Below are 22,843 nucleotides of genomic sequence, written 5' to 3'. Positions count from 1 at the left end.
ATCTACCCTACTCATTAAAGTGAGCAGGGATAGATGACCTTTGCTTTCGATGCAAACCGGGGGGCTTAATTAAGTTCAAACAAAAACAAATCCATGTATATAGCAGACTGGGAGTGAGAAAAGATAAAATGGATATTGTTAGAACAAATAAAAACAAGATACAAGTATTTATTCCTTTGTTGTTACTTTTTTTCAGCGGCTATGTACTTGAACAGTGTCGATAACGATGTAAACCCATGTGATAATTTCTACAATTACGCCTGCGGTGGTTGGATGCGTAAGAGATTGGTACCAGAGGATCGTAAGCACTACACACAGCTCACTCTCCTTGGTGACGACTTGAAAATTAAGCTCAAAGGTAACATACCTTGATCTTAGTGTAAAAGCTTGCAATACTGAAAATGATGTTCGTACTAGAATGCATTTAAATCTTTTTAATGTTCATACTTAACGTATTAAAGGCAGTGGACACTATTGGTAATAACTCAAAATAATTATTAGCATATAACCTTACTTGGTAAAGAGTAATGGGGAGAGGTTGATAGTATTAAACATTGTGAGAAACAGCTCCCTCTGAAGTGATGTATTTTTCGAGAAAGGAGTAATTTTCCACGAATTTGATTTCGAGACCTCAAGTTTAGAATTTGAAGTCTCGAAATCAAGCATCTGAAAAGCAAACAACTTCGTGTGACAAGGGTGTTTTTTCTTTCATTATTATCTCGCAACTTTGACGACAAATTGCGCTCACATTTTTAAAGGTTTGTTATTTTATGCAAATGTTGAGATACACTAAATGAGAAGACTTGTCTTTGACAACTACCAATAGTGTCCACTGCCTTTAAATCAACCCATTTGTTTTAACTTCACCCATTCATTCAATTGCTTCTTCATAATTTGTTGTATAACTTGTATGTCCTTTTCTGTGCATTTTTCTCATTTAAATTTATTGTAATGCACAGTAGAGTATATTCAAATAGGTGTTACGCAATATACAGGTCGTTATGAAAAATATTATTATTATTATTATTATAAGAACAATTTCCTTCTTTAAATATTTCGCTCTGAAATGAAGTCATATTCAAGGAAAAAATTACTAAAAAGAGTTGAGTTGGTCGTTAAACCAATATTGAGGAAAATTTGTTCAAATTGAGGAAAATGTGTTCAAGTTGAGGACACTGTGTTCACATGCTGAACATTTAGCCTGATTTGTCACTATTGTCTCTTGACTCACACAACGGACTAAGCCCAAACTTTGACAGATTTATTATATACATAAACAATGGTTGATCACAAAGGGCATAAACAACGTCTGCAATTACTTTGTCAGCTCTATCAATCCTTTAATATAAAACCGTTAAATCGATTTTCATAATTTCATTACATATTTTTTTTTTACTGAAACACGACCACAAAAATTGGATGAAAGGTTGATTTTATTGTTTGCTTCTAAAAACTTTAAGAAAAATGTGAATTCGTTTACCCTTCAAAACTAGTGACTTGCTCCCCCTTTAACCTCAGATGCTTTTACCTCCCCCGCTGGCACTTACAACAAAATCAAGATAATCAATATAGCGTGGGTTGAATTTCCTTCTTTCTCCAGAAATCTTAGAGCGAGAGCCCCATGACAGCGAGCCGGGGACATACGAACAAATAAGGCATTTCTACAGTTCATGTATGGACGAGGGTAAGGCTATTGCATTCCGGTTGTTCGCCTTTTCACCGTCTTTTATCTTCTTTTTTCTTTCTCAGTGTACCCTGGGACCACAATTGCCCGACCTAGAAAGATAGCTCCAAACCTGTATTTGAATGTATAGTCTGGGCTTACTTTGTAAAAGGCACGTCGGTGTGCTTAAAATTTAGTCCAAATCATTTGGCTGAATATTGCCCTACTCAAAATGAAGCTCGAATTGCCTTTTTGAGGTATGGCGGTCAATGGAAGCTATAGGAGTGCACTATTTTGGTTACTCTCTAAATGTTAAAGAGTGAAAAACACCACTCTTTACATTTCGAGTTGTGCCTCATGTGGCTCTTTAAAAAGAGTGGTGGTTATTTCACTCTAAGGGGTTTCACTCCAGGACAGAGTGAAAAAAACACACACAAAGATGCAAACTTCAATCTTAAAGAGTGGAAAACCACTCGAAAAAGAGTTGTCCTTCATACGACCCTCCAAAGAGTGTTTTTGTTTACTTTTTTGCATTTAGAGAGTAGGGTTTATACACTGCAGACAGATTTACCCAAACCTTACAGTGCTGTATACTATTGTGTCCACCATATCTCACAAATGCTTATATTACATCTAGACCGGGCATGAACGTAACTCAAACACTGTATCATGCCCGAATCTTAATGTAGCCCCAAACCCTAAACAAAGATCGGACCTAAATGTATAGCCGAAACCCTGCACCTAGAACGGACCTAAATGTAGCCAAAACCTGCATAGAAATTAGTCTCAATGTAGCTCGGGCACTGCACCTATCCCGGCCCTTAATGTAGCTACAAACCCTGCACCCAGGCCGGGCCTACATATAGCAAAAACACTAGCCTATAGCCCAAAGCTAAATGCAGCCAAAACCAGATGTTAAACGGGACCAACATGTAGCACAAAAACCTGCACCTATACACGGACCTAAACGTATTCCAAAACCACTGCACAGACCGGGCCTTAAATGTAGCCCAAACCCTGCAAAAACCGGGCCTTAAATGTAGCCCAAACCCTGCACTAGACCGGACCCAAATGCAGCCCAAACCCTTCACCGCGCACGGACCTAAACGTAGCCCAAAAACCACAGCACAGATCAGGCCTAAATGTAGGCCCAACCCCTGCACCTAAACCGGGCCTAAATGTCACCCAAAACCCTGCACCTAAACCGTGCACTATACCGGACCATAAGTATAGCCCCAACCCTACCTAGCTCGGTTGTGCTTACGTTAAAAAATAATCGCCATGTGCCCAATTTCATAAACCTGTTTAGCAGGTATTTCTGCTAGACAAAATCCCTTGCCAAGCAACAAATTAGTAGGTACCAGTCACACCCATGGTAAATGTGAAGTATTTTGGCCGGTGACCTGTTTTTGCTGAGCAAGCGTTTTCTGTGCTTAGAAGGTTTTTGTGCTTACATGCTTTATGAAATTACTCCCTGATAAAACCAAGATTATGATAGAATCCATACGGTGTTTTTTTTTAATGCACAACGCTAACTGTTCACTAAAAAAATAGTATCGCCCGTATAAATGTGAAAAATGACCGACATTACAAACTGTTGGAACTAGAATACGGGCGTCTTACAAGTAAAGCGTTACACAAAGAAATCAACCGCCATCATTAATTTTTCATTTCTGAACAGAAACCATAAACAAAGAACGGGAACAGCCATTAATACAGATGCTGGACTCCGTCGGCGGATGGCCCGTGCTGGGGGACAGACCAGGCGGTAACTGGAACCCGAGTACATTCACATTTGAAAGTCTTTGGGTCACCCTGGCCAAGAAGTTTGACATGCTGGCCATCATTTCAGTCTGGGTTGGAGTTGATGAGAAGGAGTCTAGCGAACATGTACTAAAGGTAAGGTGTTCACCCTTCAAACCCAGGGAAATATCTGCACGGAGATTCTGTCATCTAATTTATTAGGACGTGGGCTGAAGGAGGATGTTTCAAACGAGGGCGCTATCAGAATAAGTTTGTGCACATTTGCTGTATATGAGTGACATAATCTTCGAGGTGGGGGGGGCAGAATCTCCTGCCTCAAAGGGGATCCCCCTTATGGTTAATTAACATGAGCTGAATGAAGGTGGTTGATTCAAAAGAGGGCGGCAGACGGAATGTCTACATTTTCGCCAGAATCTCCTGACTATACCGGCACAAAGTTTAGGAGGAAGACATTATCCAGAACTTGTGTTATATAGGTGACCTGTATTCCTTATTTAATTACTGATCTGTTGTTGACTTTTGCTTCAATTTTACAGTACTGGTATATCCCATAACATTTCGGTTGTTGAAACCTAACCGGTGACTCAAACATCTCAGTTCCGTTCCTTTTCCCTGAAATGGAGGAAAACGACTCAGGCATACTACTCAGGTGGGATTCGAACCAACGACTACCTCAAAAGATTTTAGAAACGAAAAAAAATCTAAACGTTTTTTTAACAAAGATTGGTTTTGACTAACAATAATGCATTCGATTTAGGGCAGATGGGAGTACGACCTAACAACAATGATTGGTTCTTTAATAAACTCTGAAAAATCCCGGGCCAGATTTATTGACCCAGTTATCGGGTCCCATGAGAACTGACCTAATTCTGGGTCATTGTGACCCAGCAGAGGCCGAGCCAAAATAATATAGAAATGGATCAAAATGGAGGCAGAGCAAACTTAAAACCCAGTTTTAGAAACCATTCTGCGGGTCAGCCTGACTCAGCAAGAGTCAGGCCTCCTGGAACCTAGACTTGATTCACGTCCTGTTCTCGTGCGAGAGATCCGCCGTCAATGTGGTCCCGAGAATGGGACTTGGTGGGGTCGTTTCTTACGCGGCACAGGTTGAGGGAGTTTTCTGATGTTAGGCGATGAAACTGAAAATAAAAGGACTCCCACGGGATTCTCACCCAGTTTTTTTTTAGAGTGTGCTCTTTGTATAATCACATTAATTGTTCCAGTCTCTAATTTGTTTTCTTTCTTTCTCAGATTAACCAACCCAATTTTATTGTACCGGAGTATGAGATGCGGAGGGAGCATCGTGACCCCGTCGTGTCCTTGGTGAGGTCAAAGTTCACTCGAGGTTTCTTTTCTTTAAAGGCACCTTTGGTAATTTGGTCAATGAACAGTATTCTCATTTGGTGTATTCCAACCTATGCTTAAAATAACGAACCTATGAAAATTTGGTCGTCGAAGTTGCGAGAGATTAATGAAAAAACACCCTGTATATTGAGTGAAAAACTTCTTCTTTCACAAAAACGACTATACTTCAGAGGGAGCCGTTTCTCACAATGTGGACCCTTGTTGCATTTACTTTGTGTGCTTTCAGATAACAAAAGGCTTCAGCTGAAGTATACTGAGTGAGAAATTACTTCTTTCTCAAAAAAGACTATACTTCAGAGGGAGCCGTTTCTCACAATGTGTTTATGCTATCAACAGCTCTCCATTGCTCATTACCAAGTAATTTGTTATGCTAACAATTATGTTGAGTTTACTACCAATAGTGTTCCGTGCCTTTAAAAGAAAAGAAACAAGTTTTATAGACAAATTTTTGGGCAAAAATAACAAGGAATATGATCCTGATATTTCTTACGTTTGTTTATTTTACTACAGTTGGAAGACGATCCGTTTCCTGAGGATTTTGGTCAAAAAATACTTTTGGGAGAAGGTAAAGAGTACTCTAAAGTAAGTAATTTGAAAGGGGTTGAAGCCTTTCACGGTGGATAACAGATATTTTGTGCTACCGCAAATCTCACTAGGTTTATTTGATGTGGTATATTTCCTATTCACAAATAAATATTTCAAAAATGGACACCAATCGACTCCAGAATATACAAGTCCAACTGACTCGGAATCTTCTTCGAACTGATTGAATGGAACTTAATGGGACTTTCATACGGTTTTACTGCACATTGGTTCTACACCTTACGCGCCCGGCCTGATCAGTGTATCCATTGGGTTTTTTTTTTAAGATCAACTAATAGAGACAAAGGTTTGGATAAAAATATATAGAGTTTTCAGACTATAATGAAGTTCGTACAAGAATCAATTCTCCAGGGAATAATTTCCTGAAATACTGTACAAATGGCAAAAAAAAACATTTTCTTTTTGCAACCATTCGTATAAGCGCGAATACGAATGTTAAGAAAGCACCAGACCAATTAGTTTTAAAACAATTTGTCGTGGTTATTTGTAATTATTTGTAACAGGATCACGTACAGTTTTTATCGATAGGTTTGACGACGAGTCTCCTGTTAAAATCAGAGTTTGAATATTGGTTTACCATAAACAGTGAGGTAATTATTCCTTTAAAAAAAATGGTTTGTATTCTCTCTATACTTGGCAGGCGAGATCTGCATATCTACAGTACATGGTGGATATCTTGTTAGTCCTCGGCGTGAATGATTCTGTCGCGAACGAAGAAATGACCAAAGTTATGGAATTCGAAACGGAACTAGAAAAGGTAAAATCCATTGAAATAATTGTTGTGCATTGACACAAGTCACCACAAAAGAGGGGAAAAGAATAAGGGCCAAAAAGGTAAACAACTTAAAAACATAAACATGACTAGGATCGCCCATCAGGATCTTCCCCACGCCAGACACAGATGGACTTACAACCCTCCGAAGCCAAAATATTATTTTAAAAACTAAAAAAAAAAAAGAGGCATCAAGATACTTAGCAAATAAAGAGACTTTAATTTACGGGGTTAACTGTGACTTTGTAGGTTATCGATACCCATTACAACTGAGGACTTTAACAAAAAGTGATCCGGTGATCTGAATACTTCCTTGTCTCGTGTTGGGAGCATCTTGCTATTAAAAAAAAATCCAACAGCTGAAGAATAAAGTGAAGTTCTCGATTAACAGGTCGACAGAAATGAATGGTAGTGGTGTCGGAGAGTAGAAGGTTGTTTTTTAAATAATTTTCACAGCAGGATTTGATACATGTCTTCTTGCTTTTCTCCACACAGCATAAAATTTCCGCAATGGAAATGCGAGATCTGAACTTATCGTACAATCCCACAACACTGGAAGGACTCGGACAACTCTACCCAAGCGTAAGCTACAATTAATTGTTGTTCAACATAAGTTTCCCGTGTACAGGACAAAAAAAAAAGATGTACATTTTGATTACAAAGTTACTTCCTCTTCTCTTTAAATGACGTATTTCACGATAAACCATGATGGTTTCTTTGATTTAAAAGTGTGGCGATCTTTTGCAGGAATGTTTTTCAACAAGAAATGACTCCGTGTAACGACCCTAAAGAACAAGCTCAATTTTGTTCTCAATAGTTGGCATGGTGTAACTACAACCCCCCCCCCCCCCCCCTTCAATTTCCCACTGTGTCATCAATATAGTATTCTGTTTTTTCATTGATCATTGATGATGACTGTTCAGGGGAGGGGAACAGTGTGTTAGAGTGGGTGCGTTCGTTTAGCTTCCCTGGGTCGACCCCGGTGTGTGGCGGGGTTTTTTTTCCAGGACGAACGTGGGTAATTATCTGCACACGTTCGTCCTGGAAAAAGAAAACGCCACACACCGGGGTCGACCCGGGAAGCTAATCGAACGCACCCAGTATGGGAAGATTTAGGGCGCCCTCTGCCCTCTTAATGCAATCGTCCATGGCATCACTAAAACAAAATAATGTTTCTCATGTTTCAGATTGACTGGGCGGAGATGATTTTGAACATAATACCTCCCAGCATTTTTCCGCCCGTCACGATGAGTGAACGAATCATTGTTAAGGCACCAAATTACCTCAGGAATATTACGGATATACTTAAACAAGTCAGCGACGACAAGTGAGTCAAGTTGGGTTTTTTTATTAATTAAGTATGTAAGTAACTTTTAAACTGAAAATTAGATGAGTTGACTCAAGTCTGAAGTGGTTAAAGGCACTGGACACTATTGGTAGTTACTCAAATTTATTGTTACCACAAAAACGTATTTGGTTATGAGCAATGGAGAGCTGTTGGTTATAAAAAACATTGTGAGAAACTGCTCCCTATGAAGTAAAGTGCATTTTTGAGAAAGAGGTTATTTCTAACTCAATTAAAAGACAAGGGTGTTTCTTCTGTCAGCATTCTCTTGCAAATTCGATGACCAATTGGGTTACAACTTTCACAGATACAAATTTTTACAGATTTGATATTTCTTACATAATGTTGGAATACACCAAGTTAGATTACTGGTCTTTGACAATTACCAAACGTGTCCAGTGCATTTAAAGATCAATGTAAGTACAGACTAATGTGTAACATCTAGGGTTCGCAGAGTTAAATTTGGCGGGGTTACATTGTTTGGGCTACATTTATATGAAGTTCTTGCGCTACTTACGTCTAGATTACAATGTCCGGGTTACTTTTAGTCAGTGTTGGGGCAACATTTAGGTCTTGGCAACAGGTACAGTGTTTGGGCTACGTTTTGGTCTGGGCTTGACTTTTTCCTTGCAACTGTTTGACATCATTAATTTTACAAATTGATACTGAAGGCGTCTGGGTCAAAATGAGTTTACTTTAAATTGAAAAATTACTTTGCAAACCGTTCACATATCTTACCCTATTTCTAGAGTAGTGGCCAATGATCTGGCAACATGTGTAACGAACTCTCAATTACGCTATGGCGCCATGTCGTGTCCGAGCACCAGATACGTTACATGTTTAGTCGAATTCACGTTATTGCCAACCAAGTAACTTTGACGAAACTGTTCAATCATCTGAATTTGTTACCCCATTTCTAGAGTAGTAGCCAATTATATGATCTGGCAACAGGTGAGTAAAGTCGTTACGGATCTCGGGCAGCCTTTCATTGACATCAGACACAAGTTCGTGAGTGCTGTCCGGGGGATTTCGGCCGTCACAGCCCGCTGGAAGCGCTGTGTCGCGGAAGCTAATGGTGTGCTCCCGTTGGTCACCGGTCGTATGTTTGTCGACAAGTTCTTCCATGGGAATGCCAAGGAAAAGGTAAGGGAATCAGAGATGCTGGGTAGGCCGAGTGACAGAAAAATAAATAGTGTGTCAGATTATAAAGTTCGTACCGGTATCAATTCTGCAGGGAATCATTAACGTCTGAAATAATGTCAAAGGTGGCAAAATAGCATTTGGCGAACCCCCGAACCAGCTTTATTGCGTGAAAACAAAGGGCAGGCATAATACTCGGTGGGATTCGAACCCACGACCATTACGAAATTGGTGTTGCGGCATTCCTTTAAAATAAGAGCAAGTGTAGTTACATGTCCATTCGAAACACCACACACCATTCTGGGGAGACATAAGTTTCAGACCTGCAACTGGTAAATAGATTTGGTGTATAATATTTTTTGTTTCAGACGTTAGAAATGGTTGCTTCCTTAATGACAGCCTTCAAGTCTATGCTGAATGACAATGACTGGTTACAGGAGGCCGACAAAGTGGAAGCAATCGCAAAGGTATAGTAACAGAAATATATGAAAATTATTATTATATTCTTAAAGGAGCATTAGACAATTGGTAAGATAAAAATCGTCTAAGGTTACAGATTTACATAACTAATGATGATAGTTTAACATCTCCCTTGAAATATTTCTGTCTGAAATGTCTAGTTGATGAGAAACAAATAAAACTAATTTCCCTTTTGCAGCTTATCACTCAGTCAGCTTGTTAACCAATTTCTTTTAATCGATATAATGCAAAATGTGTACTCGGTTTTTCACGTTTTTCTCGTGACTCAGATGGCCGATCGATCTCAAACTTCTAGTGCTTATACTGCCAGCAACTGTTTTGTTAGAAGAATATAATCAAGTAATGTTCCTTTCAATCGCAACAAAGCAGTGTATCTTACTTGACTTTGCTTTGTTTATTTCCACCCCACCACCCCCCCTTTTTTTATTTTAAGGCGAATAATATAAAAATCGAGATCGGCTTTCCCGATTGGACGAAGGACAACGCACAGTTGGACAAGAAATACGACGGTGTAAGTTACGAATAATTTCTTGTCAAATTCTTTAACCCCATTTCCGGAATAATACAGGAAAAAAAATGTGTTTTCTCACTTTTTATCGCGTTGTGTAACGACTCGTTTTGTAACAAGATGACAAGATACAGCACCCGTTCTGAGTACGACGTTTATAGGGGAGGTGGCTTTAGTTGGGACAACACATTTATTGACAATGAATTCCGCTGTTTCACCGAAAAAAATTTGTTTCGATCGCTAATTTATTCACATTTCTCTATAAATATTCAACACTTTGAAAGCGAGATTGTTTTTTCCCCGCAAAAACTATATTGATCTTCTCCTTTATTTTTCCCCCCTGACTAAAGCTGATGTTTCAGAATAATTCTTACTTCAACAACAGCTTGAAATTCTACTCATGGACAGGGCAGGACGACCTGTCCTGGCTCAGGAAACCCGTGCAAAGAGTGTAAGTTTTCAGTCAATTTTATATTAATTTTGTAATTTTAATTTGGGTTTTATTTGCATGGGTCATGGGTTCGAATCCCACCCGTGTAATATGCCTGAGAATTTTTTTCACAGGGCTCGGGAAAGTACTGAGTATACATTGCTAACACACATCGGTATATGGGTAAACACCCAAAATAATATTATTTATCCCCGATGCAAGTTTGACATCTATTAGCACAGTGTACGAAAAAATATTTTTGTTGCTTTTCCTAAATTAGATGGGAGGGAGGTGCAGCTAATGCCAATGCATTCTTCAGTCCATCGCGCAACAGCATCGGTAAGTAAATATCAATTGTTTGTTTTACTATTATATCTATTATTGTTCTTTTGTTTTTATACGAGTTGTTCACGCTGTGTTCGTTTAAAGACAAAATTCCACATGAATTTTGTGTGCGTGAAAGAACAATAAAATAATCAAAGCAACAAAAAGTACAACGGTAAACCCCAATAATAAAAACTACTATAAGGTGTCTTGTACCTTACACTACTTGCATGCAGCCGAATATCAGAAGTTTTTAGGTAATTATGCGACCAAATAACGAACAAAAATGTTCACGGAAAGTGCAACTACTATTTTTAAACGCGCACGGAATGTTTAACAATGTGTGCCTTATACCCACATACACCTTGTGCAGTTACTGATCAGTGAGGTATTGTATCAAAGTTTCTTTATAAATTGTATTTTTTTTTTTAGAGTTTCCAGCTGGTATCCTACAGCCGCCATTCTACCATCAAGATCTTCCATGGTGTGTATTTCTGAAAACTCTTTAAATTATTTTCAGAATTACTGGTTTAAGAAATTAATGAGGTCACAGAAAAATGACCCCATTACTGAAATTTTGTATTGCTTTGCTTCTCCTACATAACGGCCCCTTTTCGAAACTATACCTAATTGTGGGCTTTTGGCTTATGGCTAAGCCCTATATTGTTTGAAGCCCTGTACGGAAAATTCACATTTTCAAAGCAGCCATAGCCTGTGCAGGAGCCCACACCTATCCAAGCCGTGATTTCAAAAACGGTCATAACACTCCGTGCTATGTCGGACAAGGTTAGAAAATTTAAAATAAAATAATATTTATAGTATGTTTGTTTTACAGGTATGCAAATTATGGTGGGATCGGTGTAGTCATTGGTCACGAAATAACGCACGGGTTCGACAACAATGGTATGAAACTTAACTTTTGTTGTAATCGCACGCAAGTCGGTTCATCAACAATAATTTGGCATTCTGGAAAATTGAATTTGTGATTTGAGTTGGAATCAACGCTTTATTCGTAGTTTTTTTCATCATGATTTCAACTATTCTAACTAACAGCTCTATGAAGTTGAGCCCAGCTAAAGAAAAAGGATCAGTGAACCAGTGTGAAGAGACAGAAATTTATAGAAATGGTGAACCTTACAACTTTGGTTAAATTCAGTACAATTTTGCTTGACAGGTAGAAAGCAAGACAAGGACGGCAACGTGCGACAATGGTGGAGTCAAAAGTCCATCGATAGTTTTGAGGAGAGGGCCCAGTGTATAGCCGAACAGTACTCGGCCTTCCAAATGCCCCAAAACGGCAGACACGTGAGTTATTATTGTGATATTCCGTTAACAATTTACAGACTAGGCACATTTGCAAGAGTGTGGCCTCATCAACCTACTTCCCATGCAATGCCAAAAACTGAGATTTTAAAGCGACCAGACTATCTAGACTCGACAATTGTGACTTAACTCTCGAATTAACCGTTATCGACTATGCTCCATTGCATTGGTCAATATAGTCAATATCACCGTTATGGTGTCTGGTTAGGCTAGACGGTCACCCGAACTTGCTCATGGATGTTGTCACATACCCCCCCCCCCCCACCCCTCTTATATAAAACCATGCAACCCCTTACTGTAGCCTTAACATCTGAGGTCACACTTCGAGTGCTTGTTTTATCCAATGAAATCACTGGGCTTGTAGGACCAGTGTCGTTGATTTCACCAAACTCTTTCCAACTTAGAATCAATCTTAGGATGTAAGACGAGTTAAGTTCCGTATCCATAGACTTAGGGACGCATTGAACCCTATCCTATGTTACCCGTCCTCAAACTCGAGATAGGATTAAACCCAGCGTTTCGTAAAGTCGGCTGCAGTCACTCCTTGTTCCCCTTCTAAATTGTTAGTTTTCTTTGCAACAGCTTAATGGAAACATGACGCTAGGCGAAAACATTGCCGACAACGGTGGCCTGAAGGAGGCATTCAAGGTGAGTAAAAAATGAATGTATAGATTGGGTATACTTTTTAGGATACAAAACACAATGTTCATCCACTATCTTACATTACACAGTTTGAAGATGATGGTGATACAAAGTTTCCCTTTAAACAGTACTTGCTGACGTGCTGTAGTTTTTGAGAAATGAGTAATACGTACATGTGTTAAGTTGACTTTTGTTAGACGTGCAACTGTTTGACAACATTCATAAATATCCCTTTGGAGTATTCCATTATTCAGGTCTAAACATATGTATATATACAAAATAAAAAAATAATAATAATCCCCATACACCGATGTGTGTTAGCACTGTATACTCAGTACTTTCCCGAGTCCTGTGAAAAAAAAGTATCACAGGCAAATTTACTCGGGTGGGATACGAACCCACGACCCTTGCAATTCTAGAGCAGTGTCTTACCAACTAGACTACCGAGGTTATATGTTTTTTGACAGCGGGTACCGCAACGATATAAACAAGGTCTATACAATTATTTTCGGTATTTTTTTTTTGGTTAAAGCACTTTGTGATGTCTGTGACATGGAAGGCGTTTTTCAAATATCATTATTTTTAGTAGTAAATGATGTCAATTGTCAACATGTATTCCAATAGAAAAACAAAAGAAAAAACAAGTATTTACATAGGGGAAAAAACCCATAAAAACATAAACAACAAATTGGGAACATATTTTTTTAAGTTTCTCGTTTGAAATGATCTGGATTCTGGGTGATAAATAAACACAAATTGTAATTGCATTAATTAATTAGTGATTTGCCGAGACAGCTAAAAGTTCACGTGCTTCCTCGAGTGGTTAAAAGTGCTGTTGATGCAATGTCTGTTTGTAGAGAAATGACTTTAATTACATCCTTTTAGTTATCACTAAAACACACACACGACAAACCGTTTATTGTGAAACCTCAACAAAGGGTTTATGTTTGTGAGACATTGTACACGCAGTAGTAGGCCTAGATGCCTTGTTTTTTGTAATGGAAACAAGCAATGACGCGTCTACCAAAAATTGTCGTATACATGTACATGTATAATTGTATTGTATACAGAATATATGGGATGGCAAAACAGCAAACTCTGATTTGGTATCACTCAGAACATTACAGTAAAACTCGATAATCTATTCCCTTGTTTTCCTCAGGCATTCAAGAATAATGTCGACAAAGAAATGAAGCTTCCTGGTCTGGACTTAACGGAGGATCAAATGTTCTTCATGACGTTTGGACACGTAAAAACAAAGATAACGATTTGACTAATTTGTTGATAATAACTGGGTGTCAGGTTCACTGGTACTTTCTAATAGGTGTTTCAAATACATACTAAAAGGCACTGTTCCCCTTTGGATCAAAGACAAGTGTTCTCACTTGGTGTATCCCAGCATTATTAAAAAAAATAACTTATCGGTGAAGATTTTGACTCAATTGGTCATCGAAGTTGTAAGAGAATAATGAAAGACAAAAACACCCAATTGGTGCCAGATTTGTGTGGTCTCGGATGCCTAAAAATGGTATTCCTTTCAGGCCTTAACTCTTTTATTATTTGAGTGAGAAATTACCTTTTTGAAAACTACTTTTCTTCAGAGGGAGCCCTTTCTCATAACTATCTTCATTTTGTTTGCATGTTGTTGATGTATGTGGTATCATTACCATGTTACAGGTGAAACACACCGACTTAAAGATTGGACACTGTTGGTAATTGTCAAAGACCAGTCTTCTCACTTGCTTTATCTCAACATATGCATAAAATAGCAAACCTGTGAAAATTTGAATTAAATTAGTTGTCGAAGTTGCGAGATAATAATGAAAGAAAAAACACCCTTGTCACACGAAGTTGTGTGCTTTCATATGCTTGATTTCGAGACCTCAAAGTCTAAATTTGAGGTCTCGAAATCAAATTCTTGGAAAATTACTTCTTTCTCGAAAACTACTTCACTTCAGAGGGAGCCGTTTCTCACAATGTTTTAAACTATCAACCTCTCCCCATTACTTGTTACCAAGTAAGGTTTTATGCTAATAAACATTTTAAGTAATTACCAATAGTGTCCACTGCCTTTAACACACATGGTATTACGGAAACATTATGCTAATTCCTTCAACAAAATTCAACACGTGCATTACATTGTTCCAGCAGAATCTTTTGACATCTTTTCTAAATATACATGGGCAATTCATGTTATTACTCTTGTTTTTCCATGCCTAGGTCTTTTGCAGTCTTTATAACGCTAAGGGTGTAGATTCAGCCATCAACTATGGACAACATAGTCCTGGGCGATACAGGTAGGCATTTAAAATCAGACTTTTCTAAACTTTGACTTAAAGACAGCGGACACTATTGGTAATTGTCAAAGACCAGTCTTCTCACTTGCTGTACCTCAACATATGCATAAAATAACAAACCTTTGAAAATTCGAGCTCAATTGGTCGTCGAAGTTGCGAGATAATAATGAAAGAAAAAACACCCTTGTCACACGAAGTTGTGTGCGTTTAGATGGTTGATTTCGAGACCTCAAGTTCTAAACCCGAAGTCTCGAAATCAAATTCGTGGAAAATTACTTCTTTCTCGAAAACTATGTCACTTCAGAGGGAGCCGTTTCTCACAATGTTTTATACCATCAACCTCTCCCCATTACTTGTCACCAAGAAAGGTTTTATGCTAATAACTATTTTGAGTAATTACCAATAGTGTCCACTGCCTTTAAGGTTTAATATTATAAAATTATTCCATTTTATATGGAAACACCAAGGCTTTACGAACCATATGAGGCGTTTAAAATGTGTGTAGCTCTTCAATAGTGGGAGGAAAATGGCAAAGAGAAACAGGTGTCGGTAACCTTGCTACCATGGGCAGCGCACCCTATCGCCCGCTAGCTCCGCGTATGTCTATTTCCAGTTCGATTTCCAGCTTCTGCTACAGACAGTCATCAACCAAAATTCATTCAGAAGAATTTCTGTCAAGGTTATCACGTTTTGTAACATTGTGTAACGTTACGTTCAGTTACGTAACATTACGTTACGCTTAGTTACAGTACATTACGTTACGTTACCAGTAAGAGACCAAGAAGAAAAGCGCAACCTCTGTCGGGATATCTTGTTACCTTATGTTACGTTACGTCACGCAATGTTACATTACGTTTCGTTACGTTATGTTACGTTACATTATCTTACGAGTATGAGATAGTGACATCTTGGACCAAGATTACATTACTTTATAGTAATTAAATACTTTTTTTTTTTACAACTGTTACGTTACATTTTGTTACGCTAGGAGTATATGAGATAGTGACATATTGAATCGAGGCTACATCGCTATAAAAGTTATGTTCCATTTTTTTTACAGAGTTATAGGTTCCCTGCAAAACAATGAAGAGTTTATAGCCGCATACAACTGCCCACCTAACAGCTACATGAATCCAACCAAGAAATGCAGTGTGTGGTAACTCCAGAAGGTCCTTCAAATAAATACAATGTATGACTACGTCATCAGGAATGACCCGGTCAGGATAACTTCCGGGTCAATATTCAGGTACTACGTTTGAAAGAGTTCAGGATTCCAAATCAGGGAATTGCTATAACTCCAGTTGGTTGTGGGTGTCTTTGAAACGGAGGGGTGTGGTCTTAGGGTGTGGTCTTTGTAATTGAGACCCTTGGGTGTCACAGGGGGTATTGTGTGCCTGGAATGGTTTTAGAATGGCTTTGTAGGTTAAGTTTGAACCCATTTCTGGGTCATTTTGACACATTGCAGGATCCGGGTTATACTAGCCCCGAAAAGGGTCAGGCCCCACGGGACCCGGAAATCGGGTCAATTCTGACAAAGGAAGTTTTTGTTTTAGTGTGGATGAGACGTTTGTCTTGGAGATGCTTTTACCTCAGTCTCAATGTACAGAAGGGGAAGGTCAAAGGTCAATATTGTGCCATTTTGTAACAAACATTTTCCCCTTTTTCACCATTTCAGGTAGCTCTGTACCGGGTTGTGTTGTTTTAAAACTAACTGATAAACAACAGTACAGACGTTTGTAGTGTTCATTTATGTTTTCCATGTTAAAAATTATTTTTGTCTTAATTACTTTGTATTTACATACAAGATAAGGTTACCTAAGAAATGTTTGTGTAATAATTAATTGATCAAAAGAAAACCATTTTTAAATATACCAGGTAAATTTCCATTGTTTACGTAGTTCTGAACATGCGCACAGTTCCCGACACATTTGGTTTACAGCCACCAAAATGCTCCAATTTAAAACTTTATCTTTTTTTGTCACACCACTTCATTACACGTAAAACAAATACTTTGGAAAATTGTATTATACCATTTAAAGCTACACTATTTCCATTAAACAAATTATATAATAAATTGCTAGAAAATAGGAAGATATATATACTGTTTACATGTACTGCTTAAACAGTAATTGAATTTGTTTATATACATAATTTTATGTATCAGATGAAATCGTCTTCTATAATTCTGTACATATATATATTAATCATACAAAATTAATTGTATGAAATATAAAAATAGTGCCAAGGGGAACTTCAGCACCAAAAGTTACAACAGTTTTCGTAAAAATTAATGTCCGATATTTTAATAATTGACAAAAAAAATCCCAGTGGCTGTTTCATGAACCGAGAAAAAGAGTACACCACAAGCGTAAATGTGGAGTGTCATGGCTGAGCTGTCTAGTGCATCAGACTCAAGTTCTGGTGGCCAAGTCATCAGGGTGTGGGTTCGAATCCCGGTAATGACACTTGTGTCACTGGGCAAGACACTATAAGTTATTACACAAGCGCGAGTGAAATACGGAAAAAATATCGCGCTTCTGCGTCCCATAGCCAACGAGGCCGAAGACGCGCTATATTTTCCGTAATTCCACGAGCGCACGGGTGATAACGTATTTATCTTCAAGCAAACTTGGCGCATAACCATAGAACACACAAGACGCAGGTAGTGATATTAGTCGTGCATTATAGGTTTTTATCACCACTCCATTCTGCGAATCTGATTGGAGGATTAGCGCGTACTTGAAGATAATTAACCATAATTGCCTCTCTTTACCCAGGAGTAAATTGATATGGGTGAGGGCAGAGATGGTTGTTGTGACTGAGTAAGCTTGATGCACTCATAGTGGCAAGACAGGCTGTACTGACTCCACAGGGAGCAGAGCCAGTCTAACGAATGAAACATTTGGCCCAGTGACCAGGGGTAAACAAAACTGTTCAAGCATCATGAGTGTCACTGCGTGACTATATCAAAAGCCACTATATATCTACATAATTTGTACGAAAACAAACCCACAATTTTTCAAATTTAAAAGTCAGTTTTGCTGTGTAAATGGCAACTATACCCCATGAACACATCTTTGTTTACACTTTAAAATAATATAAAAATATAGAAATTCACTTACTTCATAATCCAGGGAGTCAGCATCCAAGTAGTAGGCCTACACAAAAATGATACAGATAATCCTTTCATATTATACAAAAAAAAAACTCTGAGAGCTGTCTGATTTTGGTATGGGAAGTCAGAACAAATGAATCTTATTATTGCATATACTTGTTTCTTCCCTTCCTACTGTAAATTGACTCATTAGTTTAAAAATACAAGAGAGATTGTCAGTTATTAACAAATTCTTATGATTGAACAAAGAATTGACTAGAGTGGGATTCGAACCAACGACCTCTGGATTAACGTTCCGGCGCTCAATCGACTGAGCTGGTGTTCCTATTTTGATAAAATAGGGACACCGCCAACATAGAACTACATAGCTCAGTTGGTAGAGCGCCGGCACGTTAATCCGGAGGTCGGTTCGAGTCGCGCTATAGTCAATTGTTTGTTCAACCCAAAAACTCATTTAAAAATTTACCTTGACATTTTCCCTTTTGGTTTATATTGATTTAGAACTTCTAAAAAATCACTTTATGTATGTCATTTATATGTATATGTATTGCGTTATTAATCATGATACCTAGTATAAATATAGTCTTTAGTATTAAATTTTGATGGATCAAATCATTTGTTTTGGGGATATTACCAAACTTCAGATTTCTTGGCCAGGATCTAAGCTGTTGACAGGGCAGTTGAATGCCTCGGCGAAATCCTTGCTGTTTTGTGCTGCACCGATAACTCTGTCAATAAACAAAGAGAGAAAGTGATGTAAAACTGGTGGTGTGTGAGATGGTGTAAAATATTTGACTTGTCATAAATCCTGTTATCTAGCTTGATAAATAACACAACATTAGTGGGGATAACATTGCCTAGCTTATAGCTTATAGGCCTACTCATCAGTACTTCCCCCCCCCCCCCCCCCCCGAGTCCTGTGAAAAAAATCACAGGCATATTACTTGGGTGGGATTCATACCAACAACCCTTGCAATTCTAGTGCAGTGTCTTACCAACTAGACTACTGAGGTTGCCCGGCAGCTAGAGGCAGTTCGAATCCTATGTTTTAGCATTGTATACTCAGTACTTTCACAAGTCCTGTGAAAAAAAATCACAGACATATTACTTGGGTGGGACTCGAACCCACGACCTTTGCAATTCTAGAGCAGTGTCATACTAACTAGACCAGCGAGATTGCCCAAAAGCTAGAGGCAGTTTGAATCCTATTTGTTTGGCAACAAGTACCTTGAACATTTTTCACTTACCTGTGCATAAGACACAAAGACCATTAATTGATCATCTGTAAGATCCAGCCCTGGAAGATGAAGCTGTGAGGATGAACTGTCCTTAAATGCCTTTACATGGATAACAGAACAATAAAGGAACAAATTGTCGTTTAAATAACTGATAAAACATTGAATAAGCACAGTCATTAAAAACAGACAATTCACGGTTGTAAACTACAGAAGACTGAATGTAAACACATTTTTTTCTCATTTTGTATAAGTTGTATAAATTTACACTAGGCCTAATCATTTTTGTCAGAGAATGGAAAAAAACTAACAATGTTGACAAATTTGTGTGATCTGTGGGGAAAGTGTACACAAAAAAGGTTGACAACATTTAGACTAGAGTCTAATTAATTGCCCTACCACAAGATATGATGAAATTAACAAGTTGAGAAAATATACCTACTATTTAGGTATGCACAGTAATGAGTTTAACACTTTTTAACACGACATTAACTATATGTAAAAATGTAAGACAGGGACCTGGACCTGAACCCAGTCCATTGCACCACCGTGACCACTCGGCCGTGACACACCACGTTGCGCCGCAAAATTAGAAACGCTAAATCAAAATTACCTTTCAAAAAGATAGCCCAGGTTGGCCTCCTCCGTTGCATGGCCAGTGCATGCAGTGGCCTTGAGTGACTGACGTCTATTTTTGCTCCTTCTTCTCCAATAGAACTCGGTGACAAATTTGTAAAACTTCTCCCAGTATCCAAAAAGAAATTTCAAAGCCTGTCTGCAGGTTGGACTCCTCCCTGACGTGCTTCTGGCCAAATTGTTCCAATCCTATCCTTGGCGCCTGTTTGTCGGGTTCCCCTAACCACTTACCAATAATGGTACGATCAATTACCACAGTTGAAGGAACCCGACTAATTATGAGAACGTGTGCGCGCTGCGCTTCGAAAAATATCAAGTTGTCAAGATCGTTGACGTCGAGTTGAAGTTCCACTCAAAATTCATTTGATTTTTACCCAAAACGTGTGTTGAACTAATCCAGGCGTATGACCGAGTGGATTTGACCGATTTATGAGGCTACCAAGGCTGTAGTCCGACACAAACAGTGAAGTTAGAACCAGAACCAGAAGTGCCTGAACTGTCTGTTGGCGCCTCATCAGTGGTTTGAGCGAGCATATCCTGCACACGTGCAATCTACTTCACGTCAGTCTACCCTAGACTTCATCCAGTCCCTCCGTTATACAATTTTATTGATTATTTGGGATGGAAGCTTCAATGGAAAGGAACATTGAGAATAACACTTAAAGCCATTGGACTCTTTCGGTTCAGAAAAAAAAAAGTTCACCAGATTTACAAATAACTTACAGGGTTTACAGAAGGCAATGGTGAAAGACTTCTCTTGAAATATTATTCCATGAAATGCTTTACTAAACTTTCACAGGTTGGTTATTTGATATAGAAGTTGTGATACACAAAGTGTGGGCCTTGGACAACACTGTCTACCGAAAGGGTCCAATGGCTTTAAGAAAAGAAATCACCACCAGAGGGCCTTTACCAGAGGGGGTGCTTCACTTTTCATTGTAATTTGAACCCTTTTTATAAACTAAGGCTTGGTTTCATGAGGCTCTGATTCAAGCTTAGATTTTAAACTCAAATTTAAGCTGCGAAATTTTGGCTCCAAATTGGGCTACAATAACAATAAACCTGGCTTCTTATATAGCGCTCAAATCCATGACATGTTGGCAAACGGTCCACAAAAAAATGCTAACACAGACCAGAAAGAGACCAGAAAGAGTACTGTTGCCCCCCCCCCATAAATACCCCAGACAGTTTCTCTACTCCTATTGGTGGAGAGTGCGTCACGCGGGGGTGTTAAAACGGTTGATAATGACCAGTGTTTATAACTGGCTGGCTTCTGCGTGTCAGTCGCACAAGATTATCACGCGGAACGCAATTCATAGCTGTTAGTAACAGCGCGTGATCTACGTCTAAGCGCGCACGCGTAATCTATTTCAAAAAAATGTGTATTTGATAGCAGTGTAGTACACTGCGCATTGATGTATGGTTTGCTAAACCAATGCGTCTATAATCACATCACTTGGACATAAACCAACATTAAAATAGAAAATGACAATACAGCTATGTTTTCTTTTTCTAAGTTATTCTTTTTAACTTTGTATTAAACCAAAGAGTACAAATGATACAAAATTTCTATATGATATAATAACTAGGCCTAATGCACATCTGAAAAGTACTAAATTCTACTGATAAACAAAACTGTAACAAAAATATGTATTGTGCAGAGATTCCCTTGTCAGTATATAAAACTCTCTCTTATTGAGACCGAATTTGAACATGACCTCTTTTGATATGTATATACTTTAATCGATCAACTTAAAGGGACACGTTGCCTTGGATCAGGCGAGTTGGTCTTTGAAAAGCATTTGAAACCGTTTGCTATGAAATGCAAATGGTTAAAAAGATGTTTTTAAAGTAGGATATAATGATCCACAAATCAATGCGAAAATAAACCCCCAAATTGTACGTTTTTTCCTTTTACGTCATGAACTAACACAGCACACCATTTTGTGGAGTACAAATTTTTACCCCACAAAATGGCCAACCGTATTAGGTCGCAACGTAAAAGGAAAACCGTGCAATTTTGTTGCATAAACATCTTTTATAACCGCAGGTATTTCATAACAAACGGTTTTAAACGCTTTTCGAAGACCAATCCAAAACAACCTGTCCCTTTAAACTATTTATTCTGAATAAATGTTTCTACCATAAATTTTCTATAATCGCTAGATATGTAGGAAAATATATTGTTTTATATCTATTTAATGCTTTGAAAAACATACAGTACTTGAAAGTGTCTTTTATATATATTTAGTCATAAAATACAACTATGAATACAAAATTGGAAATATTTGGAACAAATTAGGCTATTTTGAGCACCACAACAAATTAAAATAAAGTACCAACTACAGGGAAACATTTACTTTGGATTGGACGCTTTGGACTATTAAAGGCATTTGTATAAAAATTAATATTGTTAGAAAGCTGTTTTCAAAGAAGATATAAAGATCCACACAAATGTACTATGGAAATATGTGGCTTTCCTTTTACTTTGTAAACTAATACAGTCCATCATTTTGTACAGAGCCAAATTCTTCGACTCCACAAAAAAATGGCGGAACGTGTGTAGTTAACAAAGTGAAAGGAAAATGACACAACTTCAAATGTGTGTGAATCAAGACATGCTACTAGTGTAACATATTTACAAAAACATTTGTTTCATGACAAATGCTTTAATAGTACAAAGAGTGCAATCTGAAGGACACTTTAAATGGCCCTTTAAAGGCACTGGACACCTTCGGTTATTGTCAAAGACCCGTATTCTCATTTGGTGTGTCCCAACATGCATAAAATAACAAATCTGTAAAGATTTCAACTCAATTGGTCTGTTGGTCATCAAAGTTGCAAGAGAAAACACTTTTGTTGCACCAATTTGTGTGCTTTGAGATGCCTAATAAAAGGCCTGAAGTCTTTAAATATTAGAGTGAGAAATTACCTCTTTCTCAAAAACTACCTTACTTCAGAGGGAGCTGTTTCTCACAATGTTTTATACTTTCAACAACTCTCCATTGCTCGCTACCAAGTAAGTTTATATGCTAAGAATTACTTTGAGCAAAAAGTGTCCAGTGCCTTCAAAGTCTGCCAGTTTGACATTTCCAGCTGCAAACTACAAAATAAAAATTAGGTGGCTGTTTCATGCCCTGAGAAAAAGTATGCAGGAGACTAATTCATAAAAACACCAAACAGTCTCAGGGTGTTAGCTTC

The 22,843-nt window shown here is 38.2% G+C and overlaps 1 protein-coding gene and 1 long non-coding RNA gene across 2 annotated transcripts in view; one reads left to right on the top strand and one right to left on the bottom strand.

The window, feature by feature from the left end:
• Positions 1–15,835, top strand: part of LOC117302436 (neprilysin-4-like) — a 29,403-nt gene extending 13,568 nt beyond the window's left edge. The window contains exons 4-23 of the mRNA XM_033786384.1: positions 197–358; positions 1,601–1,684; positions 3,345–3,562; positions 4,679–4,750; positions 5,303–5,374; positions 6,036–6,152; positions 6,663–6,749; positions 7,355–7,494; positions 8,433–8,655; positions 9,021–9,119; positions 9,566–9,643; positions 9,991–10,091; positions 10,351–10,409; positions 10,827–10,878; positions 11,230–11,297; positions 11,569–11,699; positions 12,300–12,365; positions 13,522–13,608; positions 14,580–14,656; positions 15,717–15,835. Of these exons, the coding sequence (XP_033642275.1) occupies positions 197–358; positions 1,601–1,684; positions 3,345–3,562; positions 4,679–4,750; positions 5,303–5,374; positions 6,036–6,152; positions 6,663–6,749; positions 7,355–7,494; positions 8,433–8,655; positions 9,021–9,119; positions 9,566–9,643; positions 9,991–10,091; positions 10,351–10,409; positions 10,827–10,878; positions 11,230–11,297; positions 11,569–11,699; positions 12,300–12,365; positions 13,522–13,608; positions 14,580–14,656; positions 15,717–15,816 (2,093 nt within the window). The 3' untranslated portion in view covers positions 15,817–15,835. The remainder of the gene's footprint in view (positions 1–196; positions 359–1,600; positions 1,685–3,344; positions 3,563–4,678; positions 4,751–5,302; positions 5,375–6,035; positions 6,153–6,662; positions 6,750–7,354; positions 7,495–8,432; positions 8,656–9,020; positions 9,120–9,565; positions 9,644–9,990; positions 10,092–10,350; positions 10,410–10,826; positions 10,879–11,229; positions 11,298–11,568; positions 11,700–12,299; positions 12,366–13,521; positions 13,609–14,579; positions 14,657–15,716) is intronic.
• A 1,497-nt stretch (positions 15,836–17,332) lies between these two features.
• Positions 17,333–20,163, bottom strand: LOC117302435. The gene is made up of 3 exons (XR_004520426.1): positions 19,620–20,163; positions 19,019–19,108; positions 17,333–18,499 (listed from the first exon to the last, which is right to left on the bottom strand). It is a non-coding gene; the product is annotated as an uncharacterized LOC117302435 (long non-coding RNA).
• Between the last annotated feature and the right edge of the window lie 2,680 nt (positions 20,164–22,843).

This window comes from Asterias rubens, chromosome 18 (genome assembly GCF_902459465.1).
Source record: "Asterias rubens chromosome 18, eAstRub1.3, whole genome shotgun sequence".
NCBI classification, from domain to species: domain Eukaryota; kingdom Metazoa; phylum Echinodermata; class Asteroidea; order Forcipulatida; family Asteriidae; genus Asterias; species Asterias rubens.
The sequence above is the reverse complement of the archived record's forward strand: the minus strand, read 5'-3'. Positions and strand labels throughout refer to the sequence as shown.